Below are 25270 nucleotides of genomic sequence, written 5' to 3'. Positions count from 1 at the left end.
GCTTGCTAATGAATTGTGTCCCATCCCCCTCCTCCTTTTCCCACCAACATGTGTGTGCGCGCGTGCGCAAAGGTATATAACCTGCCACAAGGGCTGTGCCCAGGTATGATTTGGGTCTGCAAATGCCCTGTGTTAGTCATATACGGCCAGAGACTTTAATAAATCTCCTCCTTTAATAAAATACTTCAAAATTCATCTGGACTTGGTGTTCTACGTAAACCCACGGAAGTGAGGTACGGGTACTTTACAGCAGATTAAAGGTTTTGATTTCTACATTATAAAATGGAGCAGAGGAGGCCCTGGCCGGTTTGCTCAGTGGTAAAGCGTCGGCCTGGCGTGCGGGGGCCCGGGTTCGATTCCCTGCCAGGGCACATAGGAGAAGCGCCCATTTGCTTCTCCACCCCCCTCCCTTCCTCTCTGTCTCTCTCTTCCCCTCCTGCAGCCAAGGCTCCATTGGAGCAAAGATGGCCCGGGCGCTGGGGATGGCTCCTTGGCCTCTGCCCCAGGCACTAGAGTGGCTCTGGTCGCGGCAGAGCGATGCCCCGGAGGGGCAGAGCATCCCCCCTGGTGGGCAGAGCATCGCCCCTGGTGGGCGTGCCAGGTGGATCCCGGTCGGGCACATGCGGGAGTCTGTCTGACTGTCTCCAGCTTCAGAAAAATACAAAAAAAAAAAAAGATAAAATGGAGCAGAGGAGCCCATGCTGGAGGAGAACAGAGAAAGGCCACGTGGAGAAGAGGAGAAGTAGCCAAGATGGCGGAGTGCTGGAGGAGAAGCCAATGTGTGCAGAGTTTGTGCAGAGAAGGAGATGGAGAACAGGTGAATAAGGCTGGTGAGGTACAAACCTTTGATTCTAGGAATACTCGCTAAGTCAGTGGCTTTGGAAGCACTGAATGGAAAGGGAAGTGTTTTCGCATTGTGTGTATTTCTTGCGGGGGGGGGGGGGGGTTGCAAACTAGGATTAAAGCTAATAGCCCACCAGTTCTTGGCTCCGTTATTTCATTACCGTCTGTTCGAATCAAATTTGAACCTGCAGGGGCCAGGCGGCTGTGATGGTGGCCGTGGCTACTGGCTTTACTGCTTCCTTTGCTCCTGGGTGGCATCATTCATAATAAAATAGCCAGTCTTTCTTCACTGCAATTTGGGTGTTTAGTGTTTGGCTCTGCTAGCACCGGGTGGTGGAACTCTCTCTGTTCAATAACATTACTAATAACGCCAAAATCAGGTGCAAATCAAGACTTTGGGTTACAGACAGGCGCACATGCTCCCTTTTCCTGGCGCATTCCTGGCCACCGCACACAATGGCTCCGAGGGATGTAGAGGGGGCAGAGCCAGATTTTCCAACGGACCTGAAAATGAACGCCTGCCTCTGGCCCAGACCAGTGGCCACTAGGGGGCGAGCCAGTGCCACAGCGAAGGTGGGGGCTGGAGTGGGGAGTTGCGCGCGGGGCGGGGACCCGTCGACGCCGGCGCCCGCGGGTCTCGTGACAGCGCGCCCCGCCCCAAGCCGCTGCGGTCATGCAGTCCCCGCCGGTGCTCGTTACTTCCAGGTGAGCTAGACCCCGGCGCCCAGATGCAGCATCTTGCACATCGTCTAGGCCGGTGCGCGGGAGCCGCGGCCCCATGCGCTCGGTGGGAGTAGCCCGCCGCCCTCCGGCCTCTGCAGCGCTCTGGCCGTTTTCTTGGGTTCTGCCCGTCCACTTCCTTCAAGTGTCACCGCTCTGCTGGTGGAAAATCTGAAGGCCCTAGGGGGGTAACGAGGACACCCAAGATCCAGTGGGAGAAGGCTCTCCTCTGCCGACCTGCGCTCGTGTTTTTGGCCCCAAAATCTTGCCCTGCCTTCTTTCAGTGATCACCGTGTTCCAGGCCAGGTGCTCAGCACAGGGGACAGGCCCAGCCCTGCAGGGAGAACCCGAGAGATGAACTCGGACCCAGGGGGCGGAGGGCAGGTGCTTGGAGGGGTAGCCAGTCCAGGTTGCCATGGGAACGCTGTGCAGGAGTGTACCCAGACTTCTGAGAGGGGGTGAATGAGGCCACGTCCTGCAGGAAGAGTGGACCTTACTCACTGAAGGGGTGAGAAGAGGGGTGGCTTTTCAGGGAGGCAGCTCAGAAGAAGTGCAAGTTAGAACAAAGGCCTTGGGGGACCCCGGAAGTGGAGGACACACCGCGGCCACCCTGGGCCAGGCCTGGAGGGCCCAGTGCCAGATGGACCTGGGGAGGCTGGTCTGGACAGGCTTCTGCTCTGTTTTCCCCTTGTCAACATCTGTCAAGTGACTCACTTCCAGTATTTCATGCCCTCCATCCTTGTTCCCCTTACACAAAATCTTGGGCAAAGATGCCAGTTTTATTACATAAACAAATGTGTTACCCAGCGCTACCGTTATTTTTTCAGCTGTAACTGGGCTTCCTGTGATTCCAGGTCTAGAAAAACTACATTCTTTAAGTAAGCCCTGGTGTGAGAACCTGCTTGGTCTCCTCTGCATCATACAGTGAGGTTGCAGGTCACTAGCAGAAGAGAGTTCCCCCGTGCCATATAAGCCACCTCCTCACTGAGCCTCCGTGTCCTTTTCTGTAAGAACAGGGTTGAGATGGCCGGTGTGAGCAGGGCCAGCAGCAGGCACCCTCTCAGCCACTCACAGACCCCTAGGGGTGTGACTTTGATGCTGGGTGCTTGGGAAAGGGCCTATTCACAGACATGGTGCTTGGAGGTGAAGGGCAGGTTTGCATGCCTGTGGCTTCTTGCTGGCAGGCACCAGCAACCCGAGGGCTGCCCGCAGGGTAAGTGCAAAGGCAAGGCCCAGCCTCCCACAACCATCACCACGTGCGCTCACACCTCCATCCATTCCGCAGGACTTGATCAAGAGTCTACTCTGAGCCTGGTACCAATACGAGGTACCAGTCAGCTTGGGGGAACTGTCTGGGAGTGAACCCTGGCTCTGCCTCTGACCTGCTGAGACCAAGAGCCAGCAACTCTCTTTTTGTGCCTGTTTTCCTGTCTTTTAAGTGGGTCGAAGTGGCAGTGCCCTTGTGTAGGACTGTGGGAGGCTGTGACCTGGATAGGTAAGGTCCTTAGAGCAGAGGCTGCAATAGTGCCAACTCTGATCACACCCACCGTCACCCTTAGCTCTCCCACGCTCTAACAGTCACACCCGTGTGCACGCCCAGGAACAGCCTGGTCTGTGCTCCGTGTAAGGACAGGGATGCATGTGGTGACTGATGAAAGGAAACCGGGGCCGGTCTGTTGGGTGGTTTTCCCTCCTGCACACATCCATCGGAACTTATTTAACGCCCAACTGAAGGTAGGGTCACCTGGGCCTTCCTATATGCTGTATGTTTATTATAATGTGCCTTAGACCCATGCAATATTCACGTGTGTATAGGTCTGTGTGGTCAGTGGACGCGTATACACGTCATAGGTAGGCATATGACAGCCTCCCCAGTAGGTGACAAAAGGTACCAAGTTGGTGACTGTCACATGCCTAATGTGGACATGGGAGGCATCTGGAAGGAGTGCTGGAGGCAGAGAGTCACTTGATGGATTGGGATATAATTCCAGAGAGGGAGGGGCCTTGCCCCAGGCACAGTTTTAGCCCAAAGTCCCCCCACCCCTCCCACCCTGTCTCCCTCAGGGCCTCCCCTTTCCTGTGTTCTGAAAATCCTGCCCAGCACACAGTAGGTCTCTACCTTGATGATCGTGTTCCTGGCACAGCCTCGCATAGGTGTTTGTGTGACATTATTCTTTACATTGGATGAGGACACGAGCTTTTTTTTAACTTTGGAGAAAACGTCCCATAACTTCTTTGCCTTGCATACAATTCAGTGTGTTTGCTTAGCACTACGTTCTGCAGGAGCTGCAGTGCATGGCTGAGGGTGGCCTCGGTGCTCACTGGGGCCTAGGACCAATGAGGGCCTGGCATCCAGTGCCCTCCCCGTCTCCCCCACTGGGCAGATTCTGTAACGGCTCTGCTGCCCGCTAGGTAGCTGAAGACCTGTGGCTCTCTCCAGATTCCTGGCAGGTTTCATTCCCACCTGTGTGCACAGAGCCGGGCACCTCCAGTGGTGCGAACAGAGTCCCCGAGATGCCGCCCCACGGACCCTGCAGGCTCCTGAGCTCCGAGCATGTGTAGGATGCTGGCTGGCTGTGGTTTTCCGCGAGCCCCCCTTTCTCTGCTCCCACCTGTTTTCCTGCTGGGAACAGCCCTTTGTCCCCGAACAACCCAAACACTGAGGCCTGGGAAGTCAGGTTTTATGAGGGCCGGGCATGTGGCAGGGCTGGTGGCCTAAAGCTCTGCTGCGAACAGCCAGCAGAGCAGCCACATGCCGGCATGCCCGGGCCCACTGAGCCACCGAGGTCCTCCTGCCTGCGTTTCGCTCGAGAAGCCTGCTGACCTGAACCTGAGCTTGCTTTTCTTTTTTTTCCCATTGGCAGGCGAGTTCAGAATGCCCACACGGGCCTTGACCTGACCGTGCCCCAGCACCAGGAGGTGCGGGGCAAGATGATGTCAGGCCACGTGGAGTACCAGATCCTGGTGGTCACCCGGCTGGCTGTGTTCAAGTCAGCCAAGCACAGGCCTGAGGATGTCGTCCAGTTCTTGGTGAGCTGGGGGCTCTGCCAGGATGCTCCTGAGGGTGCCCCGGGTTCAGGGGTCCAGGCGGGCAGACATGCCTGCCTCTAGGGTATGAGGGGCATTGGGGAGCAGGCGCTTCCGTAGCCAACACTCACTCAGGGCCTGAGTGCCAACGCATGCCGGGCTGCGTGGACCAGAGGCTTGTAGTCTGGGGAGATGGACTTGTGAAGAGGCAGGTACAGGCGGTTACAGGAGCACACGGGGCCTGGGGGAGTGTAGCAGAGGGGCACCTCATCCCCCCCCCCCAAAGGTTCCGGAGTCCTCTTGAAGAAATGCGGACTGAGCTGTGTTCTGAGTGGGCGGGGCTCAGCAGCAGCAGAAAGGGGGGCGGGGTTCCAGGCAGAGGGCACAGCCTAAGCCAGGGGTCCCCAAACTTTACACAGGGGGCCAGTTCACTGTCCCTCAGACCATTGGAGGGCCGGACTATAAAAAAAAATTATGTACAAATCCCTATGCACACTGCACATCTCTTATTTTAAAGTAAAAAAAACAAAACGGGAACAAATACAATATTTAAAATAAAGAACAAGTAAATTTTTTTTTTTTTTTTTTTTAGAACAAGTAAATTTAAATCAACGAACTGACTAGTATTTCAATGGGAACTATGGGCCTGCTTTTGGCTAATGGGATGGTCAATGTGCTCCTCTCACTGACCACCAATGAAAGAGGTGCCCCTTCCAAAGTATGGCGGGGGGGCGGATAAATGGCCTCAGGGGGCCGCATGCGGCCCGTGGGCCGTAGTTTGGGGACCCCTGGCCTAAGCAAAGGCTCAGAGGCTAGAGACAGGGTGTTGTGTGGGGAACTGCGTGGCTGAATGCTGTCGTGGAGGAAGCTGGTGAAGATGAAGGTCATGGCGGGCGGGATCCAGGTCATGGAGGGTAGATGGGAGCCTGGCTTCTCCTGCAGCCCAGGGGGAGTGTTGAGCACGGAGTGATGGACGTGGTGGGAGAGTGGAGTTGGAGTAGAAGGGACTGGCAGGGAGCAGGGAGCCCAGTGATGAGCCTCACGGTGGTGCTCCCAGTGGGCTGGGAGCTAGCCAGGCCCCTGCCTGGAAAGGGAGAGAGGAGAAAATCGTTCCAAGGTAACATGCCCAAATTTCTGACCGGTGGTCTCCACCGACTGAAGTAAAGCATCCTGGGGAGGGGCAGGTCTCAGTGGCTGTGTCGGTGTGAATGTCCACGCAGTGAAGGCTGGAGAATGGACAGCAGGACAAAGTCAGACCTGACCTATGGTGGCACAGTGGATAAAGCGTCAACCTGGAAATGCTGAGGTTGCCGGTTCGAAACCCTGGGCTTGCCTGGTCAAGGCACATGTGGGAGTTGTTGCTTCCTGCTCCTCCCCCCCTTCTCTCTCTCTGTCTCTCTCTCCTCTCTCTCTCTCTCTCTCTCTCTCCTTTCTAAAATGAATAAATAAAAAAAAACAAAAAACAAAAAAAAAAAAACAAAGTCAGACCTGAGACGCAGGCTGGGGAAGCGTCAGCTTGGAGGTGATGTTGGAAGTCTGGGAGTGGGTGAAGTTGCCCACAGAATGGATATGGAGTGTGGGGGAAGAGCTGGAGGGGAACCCAGGGACAGCGCAGCTCAGGGACAGGCACAGAGAAGCCGCCTCCTGGAGCCTGAAGGAAGGAAAGAGGGACGTCACAGAGTCACCAGAGATGGAGGAGGATGGCATTTCACAAAGGAGAAGGAGGTCACCAACATTCGTTTTCACCTTTTGCTTCTCGTAAAAGGGCCCGGTGCTGTGACCAGTAGAGACAGGCCACAGGGTTGTTGGGTAAAGGTAACGTGAGCGAGCGTCCTGCGGTCCGACGGGAGCAACTGGTGCACGTTTGCACACGAGCCTTCTAATCTCCTGGCAGCCAGGATGGGAAGGGAGACAAGGAATGACCTCGCTCCGAGGACTAATTATGTTGGGCAGATAAAATGTATTATGCTCACTTTGTTAAAAATGGCCGCTGCCCACGTGATGCTGTAGCCCAGGTGATATTAATGTGTGTTGAGAATCCTTGTAGCCTGGGGCTTGGTTTTGGGATTAAACCTTTCCCACCCTTTTTGATGTGGGGTGGTACAATCCAATCATGCCTCAGAGAAGTGACTTTGTATTAGAGACTTCCCTATTTTGTATATTGGATTAGAGGTTGTGAAGCTACAATATAAAATGGGGGCAGAACTCTTGGTTTGCGCTCTTGGTTCCTGGGATGATTAGCATGAGAGAGCAGAGGGAGCAGAGCAGAGAGCAGAAAGAGGCCATGTGGTCTGGAGAAGCAGCCAAGATGGCGGAGTGTTGAGTGAGAGGCCAGTTTGTGCAGTTTGACGCTGGAGAAGGAAGGAGATGGGGAACTGAGGAGAATAAGGCTGGTGAGCTAGAAACCTTTGTGTAAGGCCAGGAGCCGTCATCATGACCATTCACATGCAGGTTCCCATTGGATTCGGGCAGGCGATAAAGAAATGGCGGAGTCAGAGGATGGGGGGCCATCCTATTTATTGGTGTCTCACCAAGACAGACAAACCACAAAAGAAGACAAGGGAAAAGCAGAAAACCAGCTCTTCCCATGAAGGGCAAGGGATCAGGGGAGCCCCTGCAATTGTGATAGCAGGAACTGTGTGTCTGAGCTCCTGGTCTGTCCCACTTTATAGTGTAGAAAACCAAAATCCCTTAATCCAATATACAAACAAGGAAGTCTCCAATACAAAGTCACTTATCCAAGGCATAATTGGATTTCTCATGAGAGTGCACCACCCAGATCATACAATCAGTCAAGGGTGTGGGGAAAAGCTTAGTCCCAAAACCAAACCTCAGGCTACAACAACCTGGCCTGCTTATAGCCTGTCCCCCACACCCAATATAAGTCACAAGCGAGCAAACATATATATCATGTTTACAAACTTATTTGACCAACATTCCACCCCTTTTGCTCACTTTACAATCTAAACCACAGGCATCTTCCATGATGGTCACTGTGCAAAGAGTAGGATACATTGCATAAACAGAAATAGTACCAACTACAGCAATAGGATTAACAGATCAAAAACTATGGGCGAAATGAGAGAGCTGTCAGTGGCACCAAGAGAGGAAAATCTTTTCCCTCTGGCAGAATACAGGCCAGAGTTTTATCTGCAGACAGCACTGTAGCTGGCACCAGAGGCCGCCCTGAGCGGGCATACCAAACCTTATTGGCCAATACACCAGCATCTGCTGGTTCTATGAGTAGTAAAATAGGGGAACTCATTATTGGCCATAAAGAAATTACAAAGGTGCCCTTCAAAATGCTGTCCCCTTGAGCACTCAAGGGATAATACACTTCTACCTTAGGTGGCCAGGTGCTGGTTGCCCAAGGAGTTAACTGGAGGTCCACCTCTAACCCCTTTCCCCATGGTGCCAACAAGGCCACCCATCTCAGATGGGGGGCCTGTACAGTCCAGGGCCAAGTCCATTGAAGCCGTTGTCCTTTAAGAAGGGCTGTTGGAGCAGGCAAGAGCACGTTGCCCTGCTGTCCGAAACCTGGCTTGAGTAAAATGTCCTTAGTGCGTATCTGCAACTGAATAGGGGCAGCTGTCCGATGCAGGAGGGCCTCTACTGGAGCTGGGCTTCCCCGTCGAGGTCGCTCATTCAAAATCCGAAGTACTGTCCATAAGCGGCGTGTCCATCCAGTAAGAGAGCCGGTGCCCCCCTCCTGTCGCAGTCCCTGCTTTAAGAGTCCATTATAACGCTCAATGATGCCAGCAGCCTGGGGGTGGTAGGGAACATGGTACTTCCAGTCCACCCCCAGCTTTTGAGCCCATTGCCTCACCGTTGAACCAGTGAAGTGGGTACCATTGTCACTTTCAAGGACCAGCGGTCACCCGTATGCAGCACTCAGGTGGTCCAGAGCCTGTATGACTGCCCTCTGGTCAGGGTTACGAGCGGGGTAAGCAGCAAGCAGCCCGGTGGCAGTATCTACACAAGTGACTGCATACTGGTACCCTTCTGACTTTGGTAAGGGTCCAATGATGTCTATCTGCCATCGTGTCAGTGGGACATGACCCCTCTGGATCTGTCCAGGTGACACTGGTGGTCTCCGAGGGTGTTCCTTGGAACATACTGCACATTGCTCACAGGCTGCAAGTACCTCTGCATAGGACACAGGCAAGTTCCAAGCCTTAACCGTAGCCCACATAGTTTTCTGTCCTGCATGGAGCAGGCGCCGGTGGAGCCACTGTGCCACATCACCTGCAGGTGCAGTCTCCAACCATCGCACCCTTGCCAACGTATCTGCCTCATCATTCCCAGGATGGGCTAGAGGGGCATGCCCTGTGACATGATATACTGTCACCTGCTTCTGGTGTCCTATATCCCATAAGTCCTGCCACATGGCCTGACCCCATAATGGACGGTGCATTACCATCCACTGGTTAATGTGCCAAGTAGCAATCCAAAGGGTCAGTCCACGATAGACAGCCCAACTGTCAGTACAGATCACCAGAGGTGAAGGTTCATTATGGGCAACTAGCCAAACAGCTCTTAATTCTGCCCATTGGCTGCTTTGGCCTGTACCCGTGTCCATCCAAATAGTCTCAGTGGCCGGATGGAAGGCGATAGCCGTCCATTTGGCAGGTTGGCCCCTGCTGGAACCATCAGTATACCAGGCATCTTCGGGGATGGGCACCCGCCCCTCCTGGTAAGGACTGACCTCAGGTTCTGCCTCCTGAGCCCCAGTTGCACCTGACTCTAAGGTCGCATAGGTGACTGGACCCAAGACCTCCTGCAGTTCTGCCCTCAATGGGCTGGTGCTAAGAGCACAGCGTTGTTGCAGATAGGCACCCCACTTGGCCAGGGTAGACATTTGGGCCATACCACTACGTGGTTTAGTTGCCCAATCTCTCACCCATCCAGCTATAGGGTATGTTGTTTTGACTGTAACTGGTGTTGTGGTTGTAATACTCTCAGTTGCCAGGAGGGCAGCATACACAGCTGCCAGCTGCTTCTCTACTAATGAGTAACGAACTTCAGCACCTTTCCACAATTGGGACCAAAATCCAATAGGTTGCCGTAGGCGCTCTGTCCGCTGCCACAAGCCCCATCCAAACCCCTCCGAGGTTACATGAACATCCAGCTCACAGGGCCTGGCAGGATCAAACACATTCAAGGCCTGTGCCACCTTGACAGCTCTCTTAGCAGCTGCAAATGAACCTTGCGCCTGCTCAGTCCAATCCCAGCGAACCCCCTTTCGAATAAGGTTGTACAAGGGGCGTAGTAACTGAGCCAAATGTGGTATAAATGCTCGCCAATACCCCAACAAACCTAAGAATTCCTGTAACTGTTTTACCGTAGTGGGCACGGGGTATGCTTGAATCTTATCTATAACTGCGTCAGGGATAACTTTTGTCTTACCCGACCAGACAACTCCCAAGAATTTTACAGATAACCCAGGTCCTTGTAATTTGTTCTCATTAACTGCCCAGCCACATGCTTTCAAATGGGATAGCAGGGTAGGGACTGCTTGCTCCAATTCTGAAAGAGAATCACTAGTTAGCATAATATCATCAATATAATGGTACATGCGGACTACCTCTGGCTGTTTCCATTTAGCCAGGTCAGCAGCCACCAGCCCATGGCACAAGGTGGGGCTATGCAAATAGCCCTGGGGTAACACTGTAAAGGTCCATTGTCTCCCTTCCCAACTGAAGGCAAATTGGTCTTGACTCTCTGCGGCTATATCAATAGAGAAAAAAGCATTGGCCAAGTCTGCCACAAAGTGGTATGTCCCCAACTCATGGCTTAGTCGATCCATCATGTTAGCTATCGAGGGAACAGCAGCGTGCAAAGGGGGAACAACTTTATTAAGTTCCCTGTAATCTACTGTCATTCTCCAGGTTCCATCTGCTTTGCGCACAGGCCATACTGGGGAGTTGTAAGGACTGTGTGCTGGCCGGATGATCCCCACCTTTTCTAGTTCAAGGATTGTCCCTGTGACTTCTTCATAACCACCTGGCAGGCGGTACTGCTTGGTGTTAGTCACACGCCGAGGGATGGGTAATTGCAAAGGGGAATGTGATGCATGTCCCCGCAATACTGCCTTCACAACCCTGATCCGCAGCCGGAACTCCCCAGCTGTAGTTTCCAACCACAGTCCTTGCAAGACATCTACCCCCAAAATATATTCAGGAATAAGAGATACATACACCTTATATGGCTTAGGAGGCAGTCTCCCTATCCCCAATGGAATAGTTATTGGCTTCACTTGAACAGTTTGGCCCCCATAACCGTCAATGGCCACTGGTGTCCCAGCAAACCGCTCTGGGTTTCCATAGAGAAGGGAACATTCTGCACCTGTATCCACCAAGGCCAACACCTGTTGTACGTTGGAAGGGGACCAGTGGATAGCCAGTTCCACATGTGGCCTCCGGTCCCCGCCCATCCCCGTTAGACGGGTCCCTCGGCCTTTTTCCTATTCAAACTGGTACAATGGGTCTTGGGAGTTCCCCTCTCCCTCGGCTGTCTCTATCATATAATCTTGTAACCGAGCTGTGCGCACACCAAACGTTTTATTGGTAGCTGCTGGGGCCTTTCGTCTCAGTGGCTGGAACTTCTGTTCTGGTTTAAGCTGCCGCCAAAGCTCCAAAAGAATTTTATTAGACTGGCCATGCAATTTCCCCTTATCTGCTCCAGCCGCAATCAAGTCTACCCACATCTGCGTTCGGGTAACCTTTACAGGCCCGTTTCCCTTGTTAGTTGGGGGGGAAACATAGGCAGCAGCCCTCACTGCTTTATGATCCCGAGCGGCCTCCAGCTCTCCCAAATCTGCTACCATCTGTGTAACTGCATTGATGGGCTGCCCCACATAGGGGCCCAAGATAGCCACAAGTGACCCAAAAAGGGCTGACGGGGCGCTAGCAAGGACAAATTCCCTCATTTTGGCCGTAAACACTTCTTCGTCTGGCCCACGAGACCCAGGGTTGAAAACAGCATTCTTCATACCTAGTTCTCGAAGGACCTTTACTAACTCACTGTAGCACTGCCACCGACTCATTGCCCCCGGCAGTTCTCCAGCATTCTGCCAGACCATACGAATGGCAGCCATCACCCATTCTAATAGGGTATGGTCTCCTGGGTTGCCATGGCAGTTCTGAAGACGCTGCCTCAAGGAAGAGTGTGTGGTAATGGCGGCCAATTTCTCCATCTCTGTTCCGGAGAGCATGATGCCATCCACCCCTATATCCCATAATCGTAGTAACCAGGCTACCAGGGATTCAGTAGGTTTCTGCCTAAATTGTGCCCCCAACTCCATCAGCTCTGCCTGGGTATAGGGCCGGACCACAGAGTGTTCCATTACCTGGGCAGGAGGCTGTGGCTGCCCCTGAGGGACTCTTTGTTGCTGGGTTTTTACCTTCTTGGCGACAACTGGTTGGGCTCTCAGTGTGTGTATGGCAGCTTCAGCCTGAGCCTTCTCATCCTCAGAAGAGGAGTCGCAAGCACCTGCTCCCGCTGACTCAAAGCCAATCCACCGGCACGGATTTTGGAGCACTGCCTTCAACCTGAATCTTAACAAAATGTTCATCGTGCCAGAATTTGCTGAGTTTAAGCTTACGAAATTGATCTTCAAGGTAAAAAGCAAGGCTTTCATCTTTATAAGATCCAGCCTCACGAGGGACATAAGATATATCATTCAGCCGCCTGATTGTGTTAAACTCTGCAGCATTCAGTTTCTCTGACAACATTGCTTTGAGGTCTGTCCACAATAAGCGGGAAGGTGTTTCGGGGAAGTACTCTTCTGTTTCCTCTTCCTCAGGAGGTTCTGTTTTCTCACATTGAGCTTTTGGTTCTAAACGTTTACAATAGCTCCAGTAGCCAATCATAAATCCAATCAAGAAAAACATGAGTACAGCAATGGTTCCATAGCAGATATATCCACTAAACCTTTTCGGTTTTGCAACACGGGCACGGCTACTCTTCATGTTATTGTCATCATTTTCTTCTTCATCTGCAGCTAGTTTCATCTCCACATGGCTGTTATCACCATCTAATTGCCGTGCGAGACTGAACCGGGTGTATGACAACGGTTCTCCACCAAACAAGTTAGAGAATGCTGATCTGGCTTGATCCATCATTCTGAGCTGCCACACAGAAGAGCTCGGAAGCCCCCACAGTCCGCTGTTCCCCGAACCTCCGTCTGCCGAAGCTGACGCTCTTTTGGTGACCATTTAGGCTCCTGTGGCTGCTGGCTTTTGGCCAGAAGCTGAGACTCGAGCTCTTGAATCCGGAGTTGTTTCTCCAACAACTGCCGGTGAAGACGTTCAGCTTCCAGGGTAAACTGCAACTCTCGAACCCGTAATTCCTTCTCCAGTGCTCGCTCCAGTTCCAGCCTTTTCTGCCGTTCTGTTTGCAATTCATGCTGAAGCTTTTGACCTCGGGCAGTTTCCTCTTGAGTAAAAAACATGTAGCCCATGGCCCCTAAAAGGACAGCCATGGGGAGCCAGAGCAGCAACCAGTACTCTATCCCACCCATCAAGGGTGGTGGCTCCATACCAATCTCTGAACCCCATCCTGCCGACTACGCCAGTTGTAAGGCCAGGAGCCGTCATCATGACCATTCACATGCAGGTTCCCATTGGATTCGGGCAGGCGATAAAGAAATGGCGGAGTCAGAGGATGGGGGGCCATCCTATTTATTGGTGTCTCACCAAGACAGGCAAACCACAAAAGAAGACAAGGGAAAAGCAGAAAACCAGCTCTTCCCATGAAGGGCAAGGGATCAGGGGAGCCCCTGCAATTATGATAGCAGGAACTGTGTGTCTGAGCTCCTGGTCTGTCCCACTTTATAGTGTAGAAAACCAAAATCCCTTAATCCAATATACAAACAAGGAAGTCTCCAATACAAAGTCACTTATCCAAGGCATAATTGGATTTCTCATGAGAGTGCACCACCCAGATCATACAATCAGTCAAGGGTGTGGGGAAAAGCTTAGTCCCAAAACCAAACCTCAGGCTACAACAACCTGGCCTGCTTATAGCCTGTCCCCCACACCCATTATAAGTCACAAGCGAGCAAACATATATATCATGTTTACAAACTTATTTGACCAACATTTTGATTCTAGGAAACTCAGATAAGTCAGTGGCTTTGTGAGCACTGAATGTGAGTGGGTTTTGGAGCCCAGTGTGTATTTTTACTTGCCCGCTGGGTGCAAGCTAGAATTAAAGACTATGGCTCACCAGTTTTTGGCTCCGTTGTTTCCTTACCGACTGTCCGAATCCAATGCGAACCTGCATGGGCCAGGCTGCTGTTTTGGTAGCCCTGGCTTCTGGCTTTACAAATTAGAAGAGACACCAAATTTAAAGAGAGACAAATTTATACAAATTTATAACACAAATCTCTTATCAAGGGACATTCAGGAAACACACCAAGGGAAGCATCTAGAAGAGCCTGGTTTTTCCATTTTTCTTAGACTGATTCTTGCTGAGACCATGGTGTAATGTTATCGGCAGTTCTGGGTGTGCCTTGCCCTGCAGGGCAGTTTGAAGCCCCTGGTTACCTGATGTGACCTCGGGCGGAGCTCAGTGCGGCTGCATCTTCATGGTCAGGAACAGGAGAGGGGGCATGTCTGAGATCAGAGACTGGGTATCAGGAGAGGCGGTGTTCTGGGAGATCCGAGGAGCACCCCGCCCGTCTGCGGGTCCTGTACAGGAGCCAGCGTCTGCGTGAGAGCACACGTGAGGACACCTTCATCACCTCCATGTGTCACACCTGTGGCGCTGTTCCCTGACCAGCGACACCCGTATTCTGCAGGTGTGTGTGCGTGTGCGTGTGCATGCGTGGGTGAGGGCAAAGGAGGAAGCCTTTGCTTCCCATGAGAGCTATGAATCTCTTTGAAGTTTCCTGATTTAGCTAAAAAAAAAAAGAGTATTTTGCATTTTATTCTTCAAAAAGACGTATGTGTTTTAATACAAAAATGAACTTAATTGCTAATCACAGATTAATAAACCAGCCTCCGGGAAGGGGCAGCATAATTGTTTGTGGTTTAGACCAGTGGTCCCCAACCTTTTTTGGGCCATGGACCAGTTTAATATCAGAAAATATTTTCACAGACTGGCTGTTAGGGTGGGATGGATAAATGCACAAAATAAAATTATGCAACCGGCGTAAAAACTGTGGTATTTTATTTTTATTTTTTATTTATTTATTTATTTATTTTACAGAGACAGAGACAGACAGACAGGAACAGAGAGAGATGAGAAGCATCAATCATTAGTTTTTTTGTTGCAACACCTTAGTTGTTCATTGATTGCTCTCTCACATGTGCCTTGACCATGGGCCTTCAGCAGACTGAGTAACCCCCTAGCTCAAGCCAGCAAACTTGGGTCCAAGCGGGCGAGCTCTGCACAAACCAGATGAGCCCGCGCTCAAGCTGGCGACCTCAGGGTCTCAAACCTGGGTCCTCCACATCCCAGTCCAACGCTCTATCCACTGTGCCACCGCCTGGTCAGGCAAAAACTGTGGTATTTTAAAATATAATTGTTGAACTTATGATATTTATTGGGCTAAGTTAAAGAAGGAACGAGCATGTCCTCATTATTCAGGCTGTATTTAAATTTGTTATGCTGACAATGTTTCATGTCTGACATCAATATGTAATATGATAGGTTCAGGCTCACTACCAATCATGAACCTACGACAATAAAAATAAACATGAATCCACTGTGTACTCGTATGCAACTGTATTAGAAGCGTCCTCTTAACATTGCACCAACAACATAACATGAGTAACATCCTCTCTACTTCCAAACACTTTCCAGTCGCTATGGTAACGTTAAAACATGCCTTAAAAATAAGATACAACACGGCCCTGGCTGGTTGGCTCAGCGGTAGAGCGTCAGCCTGGCGTGCGGGGGCCCGGGTTCGATTCCCGGCCAGGGCACATAGGAGAAGCGCCCATTTGCTTTTCCATCCCCCTCCCTCCTTCCTCTCTGTCTCTCTCTTCCCCTCCCGCAGCCAAGGCTCTATTGGAGCAAAGATGGCCCAGGCACTGGGGATGGCTCCTTGGCCTCTGCCTCAGGCGCTAGAGTGGCTTGCTCTCGGCAGAGCGATGCCCCGGAGGGGCAGAGCATCGCCCCCTGGTGGGCGTGCCGGGTGGGTCCCGGTCGGGCGCATGTGGGAGTCTGTCTGACTGTCTCTCCCCGTTTCCAGCTTCAGAAAAATACAAAAAAAAAAAAAAAATAAGATACAACACAAAACCAAATATAAAGTGCATGAAAAATACAACTCACCATTGTTATGAATATTGTAAGTTAAGTGTTATTTATTATAATGTTTATATAGAATGAGAGATAGTTGCCTATCTCTCAACAACCATAGTGCTAAATCAGTGGGAGCCCTGAGCTTGTTTCTCTGCAACGAGACGGTCCCATCTAGGGGTAATGGGAGACAGTGACACCCGAAGTGTGTTGCTTATGTCCAGTCTATTCTGTAATTTTGTTTTGGTTGCTGTCACTGCAGAAAATCCCACTTCACACAAATAGGATGTCGGAAATGGCAACAGGGTTTTTAGTGCTTTTGTGGCGATCTCGGGGTATTCTGCCATGACTTTAATCCAGAACACCGGCAGAGTTGTAGTCTCGAACATATTTTTTTTTTTTTTTTTTTGTATTTTTCTGAAGCTGGAAACGGGGAGAGACAGTCAGACAGACTCCCGCATGCGCCCGACCGGGATCCACCCGGCACGCCCACCAGGGGCGATGCTCTGCCCACCAGGGGGGGATGCTCTGCCCCTCTGGGGGTCGCTCTGCCGCGACCAGAGCCACTGTAGCGCCTGGGGCAGAGAAGGAGCCATCCCCAGCGCCCAGGCCATCCCTGCTCCAATGGAGCCTTGGCTGCGGGAGGGGAAGAGAGAGACAGAGAGGAAGGAGGGGGTGGGGGTGGAGAAGCAAATGGGCGCTTCCCCTATGTGCCCTGGCCGGGAATCAAACCCGGGTCCCCCACACGCCAGGCTGACGCTCTACCGCTGAGCCAACCGGCCAGGGCCTCGAACATATTTTTAAGGCCACCGTCATTTGTGATCTCCAGTAGTTGATCCTCTTCTTGCATAGACACACTGGATTCACCTGGTTTGTTGACAAATGGATCGCGGATTTATTCCTTGGTAATTCGTGGGTCTTTTGTGGTTGGGAAGTAGCTTTCAAACTCTTTTATTTATTTATTTATTTATTTATTTATTTTTATTTTTCCAAAGCTGGAAACGGGGAGGCAGTCAGATAGACTCCCGCATGCGCCCGACCGGGATCCACCCGGCATGCCCACCAGGGGGCGATGTTCTGCCCATCTGGGGCGTCACTCTGTTGCATGCAGAGCCATTCTAGCGCCTGAGGCAGAGGCCACAGAGCCATCCCCAGTGCCCGGGCCATCTTTGCTCCAATGGAGCCTTGGCTGTGGTAGGGAGAGAGAGAGACAGAAAGGAAGGAGAGGGAGAGGGGTGGAGAAGCAGATGGGCGCTTCTGCTGTGTGCCCTGGCTGGGAACTGAACCTGGGACTCCTGCATGCCAGGCCAACGCTCTACCGCTGAGCCAACCGGCCAGGGCCCAAACTCTTTTAAAAGCAAATACAGGTGATCATGCACCAGCTGGGACAATGAAGGCTAGGGCTCAGTCTCTTCCAAAGTTCCCACGAATGTTTGAAACATTTCAAATATATCCCTGTTCACGTGTCGTCCCCACAAATCCAGTTTGGCTTTAAATGCAGCTACTTTATCTGCCAAGTTGAAGACTGTTGTCATTTTCCCCTGAAGTGACCGATTGAGTTCATTGAGGAAGTTAAATATGTCCAAGTAAGCGAGTTTTGCGACCCATTCCTCGTCACTGAAATGTGCTGCTAGTGGTGACTTTTTTTCTGAGAGAAATCTCTGCAGCGGCTCTCGTAATTCAAACACTCTGGCCAGGGACCTCCCTCAGGATAACCATCTTATTTCTGTGTATAAGAGAAGGTGTCTGTACTCCACGTTCATTTCCTCACAAAGCTGCTCAAACAGGCACGAGTGAAGGGCATGTACTTTGATGTGGTTAATAGCTTTAATGACATCATTCAATACGCTGTTAAGTTCCGGTGGTATATTTCGGCTAGCCAGCATTTCCCTGTGAATGACACAATGCATAGACTTGAATTCAGGTGCAACCTCCTTAATCCGAGTAGTTAAACCAGACATCCTTCCGGTCTTGGCAGCAGCTCCATCTGTGCATATGCCGACACAAAAAGACCATTTCAGTTTTCTGATATATAGTCATCCAGCGATTTAAATAGTTCTGTGACTGTGGTTTTGGTTGGCAACGATAGTGCACATAACATATCCTCTTGTACATCCTCTTGATAAAGGTAACACACGTAAACAAGTAGTATTGCCTTGTTGTCAATATCTGTAGATTCATCAACCTGGAGAGCGTACCACGGTGATTTATTAATCCTTTCCAACAATTGTGATTCAATGTCCTCTGCTGTTTCCTCAACGCGCTGTGTGACGGTGGTAGCCGAAAGAGGCATCTGGGCTATCTTTTTTCTTTTTCCTTTTTTTTTTTTTTGTATTTTTTATATTTTTCTGAAGCTGGAAACGGGGAGAGACGGTTAGACAGACTCCCGCATGCGCCCGACCGGGATCCACCCGGCATGCCCACCAGGGGCGACGCTCTGCCCACCAGGGGGCGATGCTCTGCCCCTCTGGGGCGTCGCTCTGCCTCGTCCAGAGCCACTCTAGCGCCTGGGGCAGAGGCCAAGGAGCCATCCCCAGCGCCCGGGCCATCTTTGCTCCAATGGAGCCTTGGCTGCGGAAGGGGAAGAGAGAGACAGAGAGGAAGGATGGGGGGGGTGGAGAAGCAAATGGGCACTTCTCCTATGTGCCCTGGCAGGGAATCGAACTCAGGTCCCCCGCACGCCAGGCCGAGGCTCTACCGCTGAGCCAACCAGCCAGGGCCTGGGCTATCTTTTTAACCGCAGCCTCTCCTAGAAGTTCACAACAAATGTCTTTAGTGGCTGGAAGGATCAATTCTTCACCAATGGTGAATGGCTTCTTAGCCTTAGCAATACGATTAGCCACCAAATATGATGCTCTCAGTGCACTCGCATTTATTGATGTAGTGGCCACCAGTAATTGTTTCTGTCTTTCTTGTTCATGCTTTTTTCTTTCTAAATACTCAGAAGGCTTGTCTTTTAAAGTAGGGTGCTTGGTCTCCAAGTGGCGAAGCAGTTTTGAAGGCTTCATTACCTCATTACTTAGCCGGTCGCCACATATTGTGCAGAGCAGCCCTGGTGCGTGAGAATCACCAGTTGCGATAAATCCATACTTCAAGTAGGACTCCTGGTATTGTCTGTTAAATGAAGCCTTCTTTTTCTTCGAGGTCGTAGGTTCTTCTTCTGTCTCCTCACTGGTCCTTTTCCACTTCGCAAAAAAACTTTTGATGGAATTTTTTTTTTCACTCATTTTGCTAGTTTATGGGTTTAATTTTAGCGGCAACATATCACGTGACCGAGACAAGTGTCAGGAGTGAGTCTTATAGGGATGTAACAGAGGGAATCTGGTCATTTTAAAAAAAATAAAACATCATTCAGACTTAAATATAAATAAAATGGAAATAATGTAAGTTATTTATTCTTTCTCTGCGGACCGGTACCAAATGGCCCACAGACCAGTACTGGTTCACGGCCCGGGGGTTGGGGACCACTGGTTTAGACACACGCTGGTATCAGAGGGATGTGGGAAGAGATCCTGTCTTCTGCTTCCCGGATCACCAGTCAATGGAGTTCCCAGTCTGCTCCCAGGGCCTCTCCCTTGGCCTCCTGGGGTCCCAGAACCCCTGGGACCGAAGGTCTATGGGCCACACCCGCGTGGAGTAGTCTGGCCAGCAGAGGGCGCTCAGCCCCCACCTGGCTCACTCCGCTGGGTGGGGCTTCTGGGGTTTGAGTTCTCAGGGCCACTGGGAGTGGGAACCTACATCACTTCTGTGTAAGGATCCCCTTCCTTTCTGTGAGGGCTGTTCCCAGGGGAGCTCCGGAGCAGGCCGCAGTCTCCTGTCCCAACTGTGGGTCCCTGAGGTCCCCCTGTGTCCCAGCCCCCTGCTGACATCTGGAACCCTCCAGGCTGGGCATTCCAGTGACCATGTGGTCTGCCAGGGCCATGCGCTCTAACACGGCAGTGCAGCGGGGTCCCTGGTCTCTGCGTGTGGATGCACCAGACGCCCCCCCAGCCCACCAGCCTCGCCAGCATGTCCATGGGTGCTGCGGGCACAGCGGTGGTCTGGGAACAGACGTGAGAATATCAACATCTTCCTGCTCGATGCTCCCACAGAGAAGGTGGGGGCACAGGCCTGGCACATAGGGGAAGCAGAGAGGAGTCCAGGACTGAGAGACAGGGGACACTGGGCTCTTGGAGGGCGTGCTGCAGAGCAAGGGACTCTTGTTTGAGCACCCGAGTTGGGTCAGACAGACCATAATGATGGTACCGTCCGTGTTGCTCCGGCTGCTTGTCCCATGTGAGACCAGGGGCCTCCTGCAGCAGAGACATACTGGGTGTCCCCGTGCAGAGTGAACGGGCAGGGAGAGCTTGATGAGAACGAGCGAGAGCCGCTGGAGAATTCTGGAGAGAGGCTGAGGGCAGGCTGCCATTGGACCCTGGCTCTGCAGAAGCCGAGCGCTGCCCCGGAACTCGGACGGCCCAGCCCCACCTTCAGATGGCCGGCAGGAGCCCTGGCCTGCCTCCTCGAGGTCCTGATGTGAGGACGGGCCTGGCTGACGGCAGAGAAACTGGCTGGCTACCCACCAATGGAAGGACTGTCCCCACTGGAAGGCCATTGCTAATTCTAAGAGAATGACTCAGAGATCCTTCTGAGCAAAGGCGACTCGTGTTGTCACAGGAAGATGAGCTGACAGCCAGCCAGACCGTGAGGTCACCTCGCTGATGCATTGAAGGCTCAGAATGGAAGTGGTGCCCATGGTCACCCTGTATCAAGCGTCTCTACCTGGACCAATGACAGTCACTGCCTGGAACCCATCCTCGACCCACCGAGACTTTCATAATGGAGCCTAACTTCGAGAGGAGGAGGGTTAGGGACTGCAGCCCGAGGCAAGGAGTTGGGCAGAGGGTCAGGAGGGAGGCCCGCAGGGCGCACTCCCTGAGACCGCTGGTCCTGGGGGAGACTTGGAATAGCCCGGCCCTCTGGGGACCTCCCACTGGGGTCAGACGATGTGCGCTCTCTCCTTTCTGTGCACAGGAAACTACATGCTTCTGTTGTTCCAGGTCTCCAAAAAGTACAGCGAGATTGAGGAGTTTTACCAGAAACTGAGCAGTCGTTACCCAGGGGCCAGCCTTCCCCCGCTCCCCAGGAAGGTCCTGTTCGTTGGGGAGTCTGACATCCGGGAGAGGAGAGCCGTGTTCAACGAGATCCTGAGCTGTGTCTCCAAGGACGCTGAGCTGGCCTGCAGCCCAGAGCTGCTAGAATTCCTAGGTACCTGAGGCTCTGTCCCAAATCCCTGAGGTTCTAGAGCTAGGCCCTGAGAGGCCGTGGGCCACAGAGGTTCAGGAGCCACTGCCTGTGTAGTGCTTTTTTTTTTTTTTTTTTTTGTATTTTTCCGAAGCTGGAAACGTGGAGGCAGTCAGACAGACTCCCGCATGCGCCCGACCAGGATCCACCCGGCACACCCACCAGGGGTCGATGCTCTGCCCATCTGGGGCGTCGCTCTGTTGTGACCAGAGCCATTCTAGTGCCTGAGACAGAGGCCATGGAGCCATCCTCAGCACCCGGGCCAACTTTGCTCCAATGGAGCCTTGGCTGCGGGAGGGGAAGAGAGAGACAGAGAGGAAGGAGAGGGGGAGGGGTGGAGAAGCAGATGGGCGCTTCTCCTGTGTGCCCTGGCCGGGAATCGAACCTGGGACTCCTGCACGCCAGGCCGACACTCTACCACTGAGCCAACTGGCCAGGTCCCTGTGTCGTGCTTTAAAGCCCCCACTCGTGACCATTCCACTCCAAGCTTGGCCATTGCCGCCAGCCCTGGGGGGCCTCGGGGGCTGCACAGACACCTGGAGCCCTGGCTGTGGGTCAGCCACCCAGACTGGCCTTCCTGCTCCCGGGGCTCTGCAGGAAGCCCAGGTCCGGCACAGGCACTCAGGTGTGGCGAGGCACCTCCCTGTCCCCTGGCAGTGGGTGTCAGATGGCCTCTTTCTGTTCCCTCACAGGCACCAGGTCCCCAGGGGCTATAGACCTCTCCAGCAGAGATGTCTCTGTCCTGGACACAGACAGCCAAGCAGGGGACGATGGGGACGCTTTTGACTTCTTCCAGCAGCAGGAACGAGTTGAGGGGCCCCCTACCCCAGGCCAGAAGGACGAGGATGCAGGGAGGTCCTCAGAAGAGGAGGAGGCACTGGACCCTCTGGGCATCATGCGGTAGGTCTCCCCGTTCTGGGGAGCACCCCCTTCCTGCTGGTCCAGGCTCTCTGGGAACAGTTCCTCCCCTCCCCTCGCCAGGAGTCTGAGAAACCCCCGTCTCCCTGGGCCAGCACCCTGCGTGGCCCGGTGTGCTGGGGACCTGGCTGGCTGCTCACCCTCCACATCAGCTGTGTCTTCGGGGCTGAGCTCAGGCATCACCTGCCCCCCACCCCCCGTGGTGACAGGTGGCCCTGCACCGAGGCATGGCAGAGCTGTCCCCGACAGCTCAGAAGCCCGTGCTGCCTGAACCCACCGGGCAGCCCAGAGGTCTGGGTTCACCTTGTCCCGGGCGGCATGGGAGTTGAGGCACATGGCTGGAGCTCCCCAGCTGTGGCTCCCGGCTGTGAAGGAGGGCGATTACCTCAGCCCACCTCCCCTCCCCCCCAGGGTGTTTGGACGGCTCCTGGAATCACATGAGTGGAGGCAGCTGGTGACCCGTAAGGTGCCAACGGGTGTGATTCAAGGAGTACAGTGAGCCTGGGGCCCCTGGCCAGTGCAGTGTGTCTCCTTCATACATATGTGCACATACATGTGCATACAAGCAAGCACATGCAGATGCACGCACGCACACATGCACTGGCTGGAGAAGAAGAGACAAACCAGCTGTGGTCTTGGTGGTCCCTTCAGGTGTCCCGCTTCTGTCACCGTCTCCCTCCTCCTGCTTTCCTGCCTTCGGGGAGCTGCTCCCGAGCCCACCCTGCAGGGGCCACCCTGCCCCAGGGGAGGGGCTAGAGGGTAGATAAGACAAGAGAGCCAGACATCTGCTCCCAAGCCCCGCTCCCCACAATGGGTACAGGCTGAGTGAGGTGTTTGGGAAGGACTGCCCAACCAGGAGGTGAGAGGGAGGGACAGACTCAGCCGCCCAGAGGCCTCACTGCTTCCCCTTGGCCCGAACGTACCAGGAACAAAGTGGGAACCTACTTCAAGCCGGTCATGCACTTTGCACTTTGCATACCGTGTCTCATCAATGCCTGCAAGCAGCTGTCATTATCCCATTTTACAGATTAAAGAAACTGAGGCCAAGCACCTTGCCTGAGCTCAGATAGGTGGCAAATAATGGTACTGGGATTCAAACTGAGTGTAAGATCCCGGACTGTGGAGCCAGACTGCCTGGGTTTGAATCCCAGCTCTGCCAATGACCAGGCATGTTTTCTTGGCAGTTTTCCCCTTTTCTTCAGCTTTCTGTAGTGAGAGCTCCTGTCATTGGGGCTCTTGCAAAGATTGAGTCTACATAAATGTTAACACTTAGTCCTTTTTTTTTTTTTTTTTTTGGTATTTTTCTGAAGTTAGAAGCAGGAGGCAGTCAGACTCCTGCATCCACCCGACCAGATCCACCCAGCATGCCCACCAGGGGGCGATGTTCTGCCCATCTCAGGTGTTGCTCTGTTTCAGCCAGAGCCATCTAGCGCCTGAGGTGGAGGCCATGGAGCCATCCTCAGCGCCCAGGCCAACTTTGCTCCAGTGGAGCCTTGGCTGTGGGAGGGGAAGAGAGAGATAAAGGAGAGGGGGAAGGGTGGAGAAGCAGATGGGCGCTTCTCCTGTGGGCCTGGCCAGGAATCGAACCCAGGACTTCCACATGCCAGGCCGACGCTCTACCGCTGAGCCAACCGGCCAGGGCAGCACTTAGTCCTTTCCATGGCCACGTCTTCCTGCCCCTCCACCTCCACAAGATGAGACCACAGGCCCAGGGTGACCTCTCTCTGCTAGGAGATCCACTGAAGTTCAGCTAACTGAGGAGGGAGGCCTTCCTGCAGGTCCTTTTCAGAGAAGGAATTAGAGCCAATGAGCGATTAGTCAGGCAGGGGCCAGTGCAACTGAGCATGAAAAATAAAGTCCCCAAACCCCCGCCCACTTAGACCTTCCTGCCCCGTGGGCTGTGTGGTGTGGGCGCACAGGGTGGGGGAGGGGCAGATATGGCCGTGGGGGTGGGGGCAGTGGGTGGTGTGACGCCAACCTGGAGGAGGAAGGGATCACTTCCTAGGGAACTGCTCACGTGCTCGGGGAGATGGGGCCGGAGCCCGAGGTTCCACAACACCTTGGTGCCTAGGAGCCAGGCCCCTCCGACTCTCCACGGCAGGCCTTGTCCTGGAGCCGGGTCAGCTGCCCTGTGAGGGCGGCAGCGAGGGTGGCCAGGTTCCTTGGGGAGAAATTGTCACAACCCTCCTGATCACCTTGCACAGCCCGCGGGCCCTTCTTGGGCTTTGTGTGAGCTCACATTCCCTGCTATTCTGAGTTAGCACACGTAGTGCCAGACTGAGATGGACTTGGGCAGTTTGTGCCAGCCTTTGGCCCAAGGACATGCTTAGCAAAGCGGCTCCTTTTTTGGGCAGCAAAATGCTCTTTGGGGTTGGCATGGGCGGCCCTGGATCTCCTTCTTCAGTAGCAGGTTGTTGGGGGAATGCAACAGCCGTCCGGGGCCACCTGTCCCCCAGCGCTGTCCCTGGCTCTGCACTCCAGAGCGCTCTCCTGAGTCCTGGGAAAGCTTAGCACCGGAAGAGATCCCGGAGGCTGCAGACTTTCTGCCAGGTTTTTGTTTAAATGACCAATGTGACAAGTCAGTGTTGTTACCGCATCAGGAATACTAATAACTAACATTTTTTGAGAGTATTAAATACAGGGAACTGATTAGCTTTTACGTGAATAAGTATTTTCTGTTCTATTTCATTAAGAAAAATAATAATAAAGGTACGCCACGCCAGGTGCTTTCCAGCCCCCTGTGGGTCTGGTGTGGGAGGTGGAAGCAGAAGCCAGCACAGCCTCACTTTGTGTCTGAGGAAGCTCAGGTTTGGAGTCAGGTAGCTCATCCATGTTCCCTCAGCTGCAAACAGTAGTCAGGACTCATGCCGTTTTTCCTCCCTGTCCCTTGATTCCAGGCTTGTGGCAGTCCGAGAGCTGGGCAGGGCCATAGGATTATCCCCCTTTCACAGATGGGGATGTTGAGGACGGAGTTGAGTGAGGACTTGTGTGTGACCTAGTAGCACCTTGAAGTCAGATTTCCCCTCGCCTGTCCCGGGACCCCCAGGTGGGCCTGTGGACCTTCTTGCACAGTGCCGCCCGCCCTGCCCTTTGGTGGGGAACATGATGTTCTTTGCAGATGACTTGTCCTTTGCACGAGTTTTTCTTCATCCTGTGCTCTCAGTTCCCCTGCGGCGTCAGTCCTCCCTGCCGCAGCCACTGGGAGGCGCTGTTGCTCCGCTGTTGGAAGGTT

General features: G+C 53.2%; 1 protein-coding gene across 3 annotated transcripts in view; it reads left to right on the top strand.

Annotated features, from left to right (window-relative positions):
* Positions 1–1448: 1448 nt before the first annotated feature.
* Positions 1449–25270, top strand: part of HS1BP3 (HCLS1 binding protein 3) — a 39608-nt gene continuing 15786 nt past the window's right edge. For all 3 annotated transcript variants that reach the window (XR_010726002.1, XR_010726001.1, XM_066234555.1), the window contains exons 1-4: positions 1449–1548; positions 4428–4593; positions 20877–21084; positions 21813–22020. Coding sequence is in view for 1 of the 3 variants with exons in the window: in XM_066234555.1 (XP_066090652.1) it covers positions 1517–1548; positions 4428–4593; positions 20877–21084; positions 21813–22020 (614 nt within the window). In the remaining 2 variants the exon portion in view is untranslated. The remainder of the gene's footprint in view (positions 1549–4427; positions 4594–20876; positions 21085–21812; positions 22021–25270) is intronic.

The sequence above is a fragment of the Saccopteryx bilineata genome, chromosome 6 (assembly GCF_036850765.1).
Source record: "Saccopteryx bilineata isolate mSacBil1 chromosome 6, mSacBil1_pri_phased_curated, whole genome shotgun sequence".
Taxonomy (NCBI): Eukaryota; Metazoa; Chordata; class Mammalia; order Chiroptera; family Emballonuridae; genus Saccopteryx; species Saccopteryx bilineata.
The sequence above is the reverse complement of the archived record's forward strand: the minus strand, read 5'-3'. Positions and strand labels throughout refer to the sequence as shown.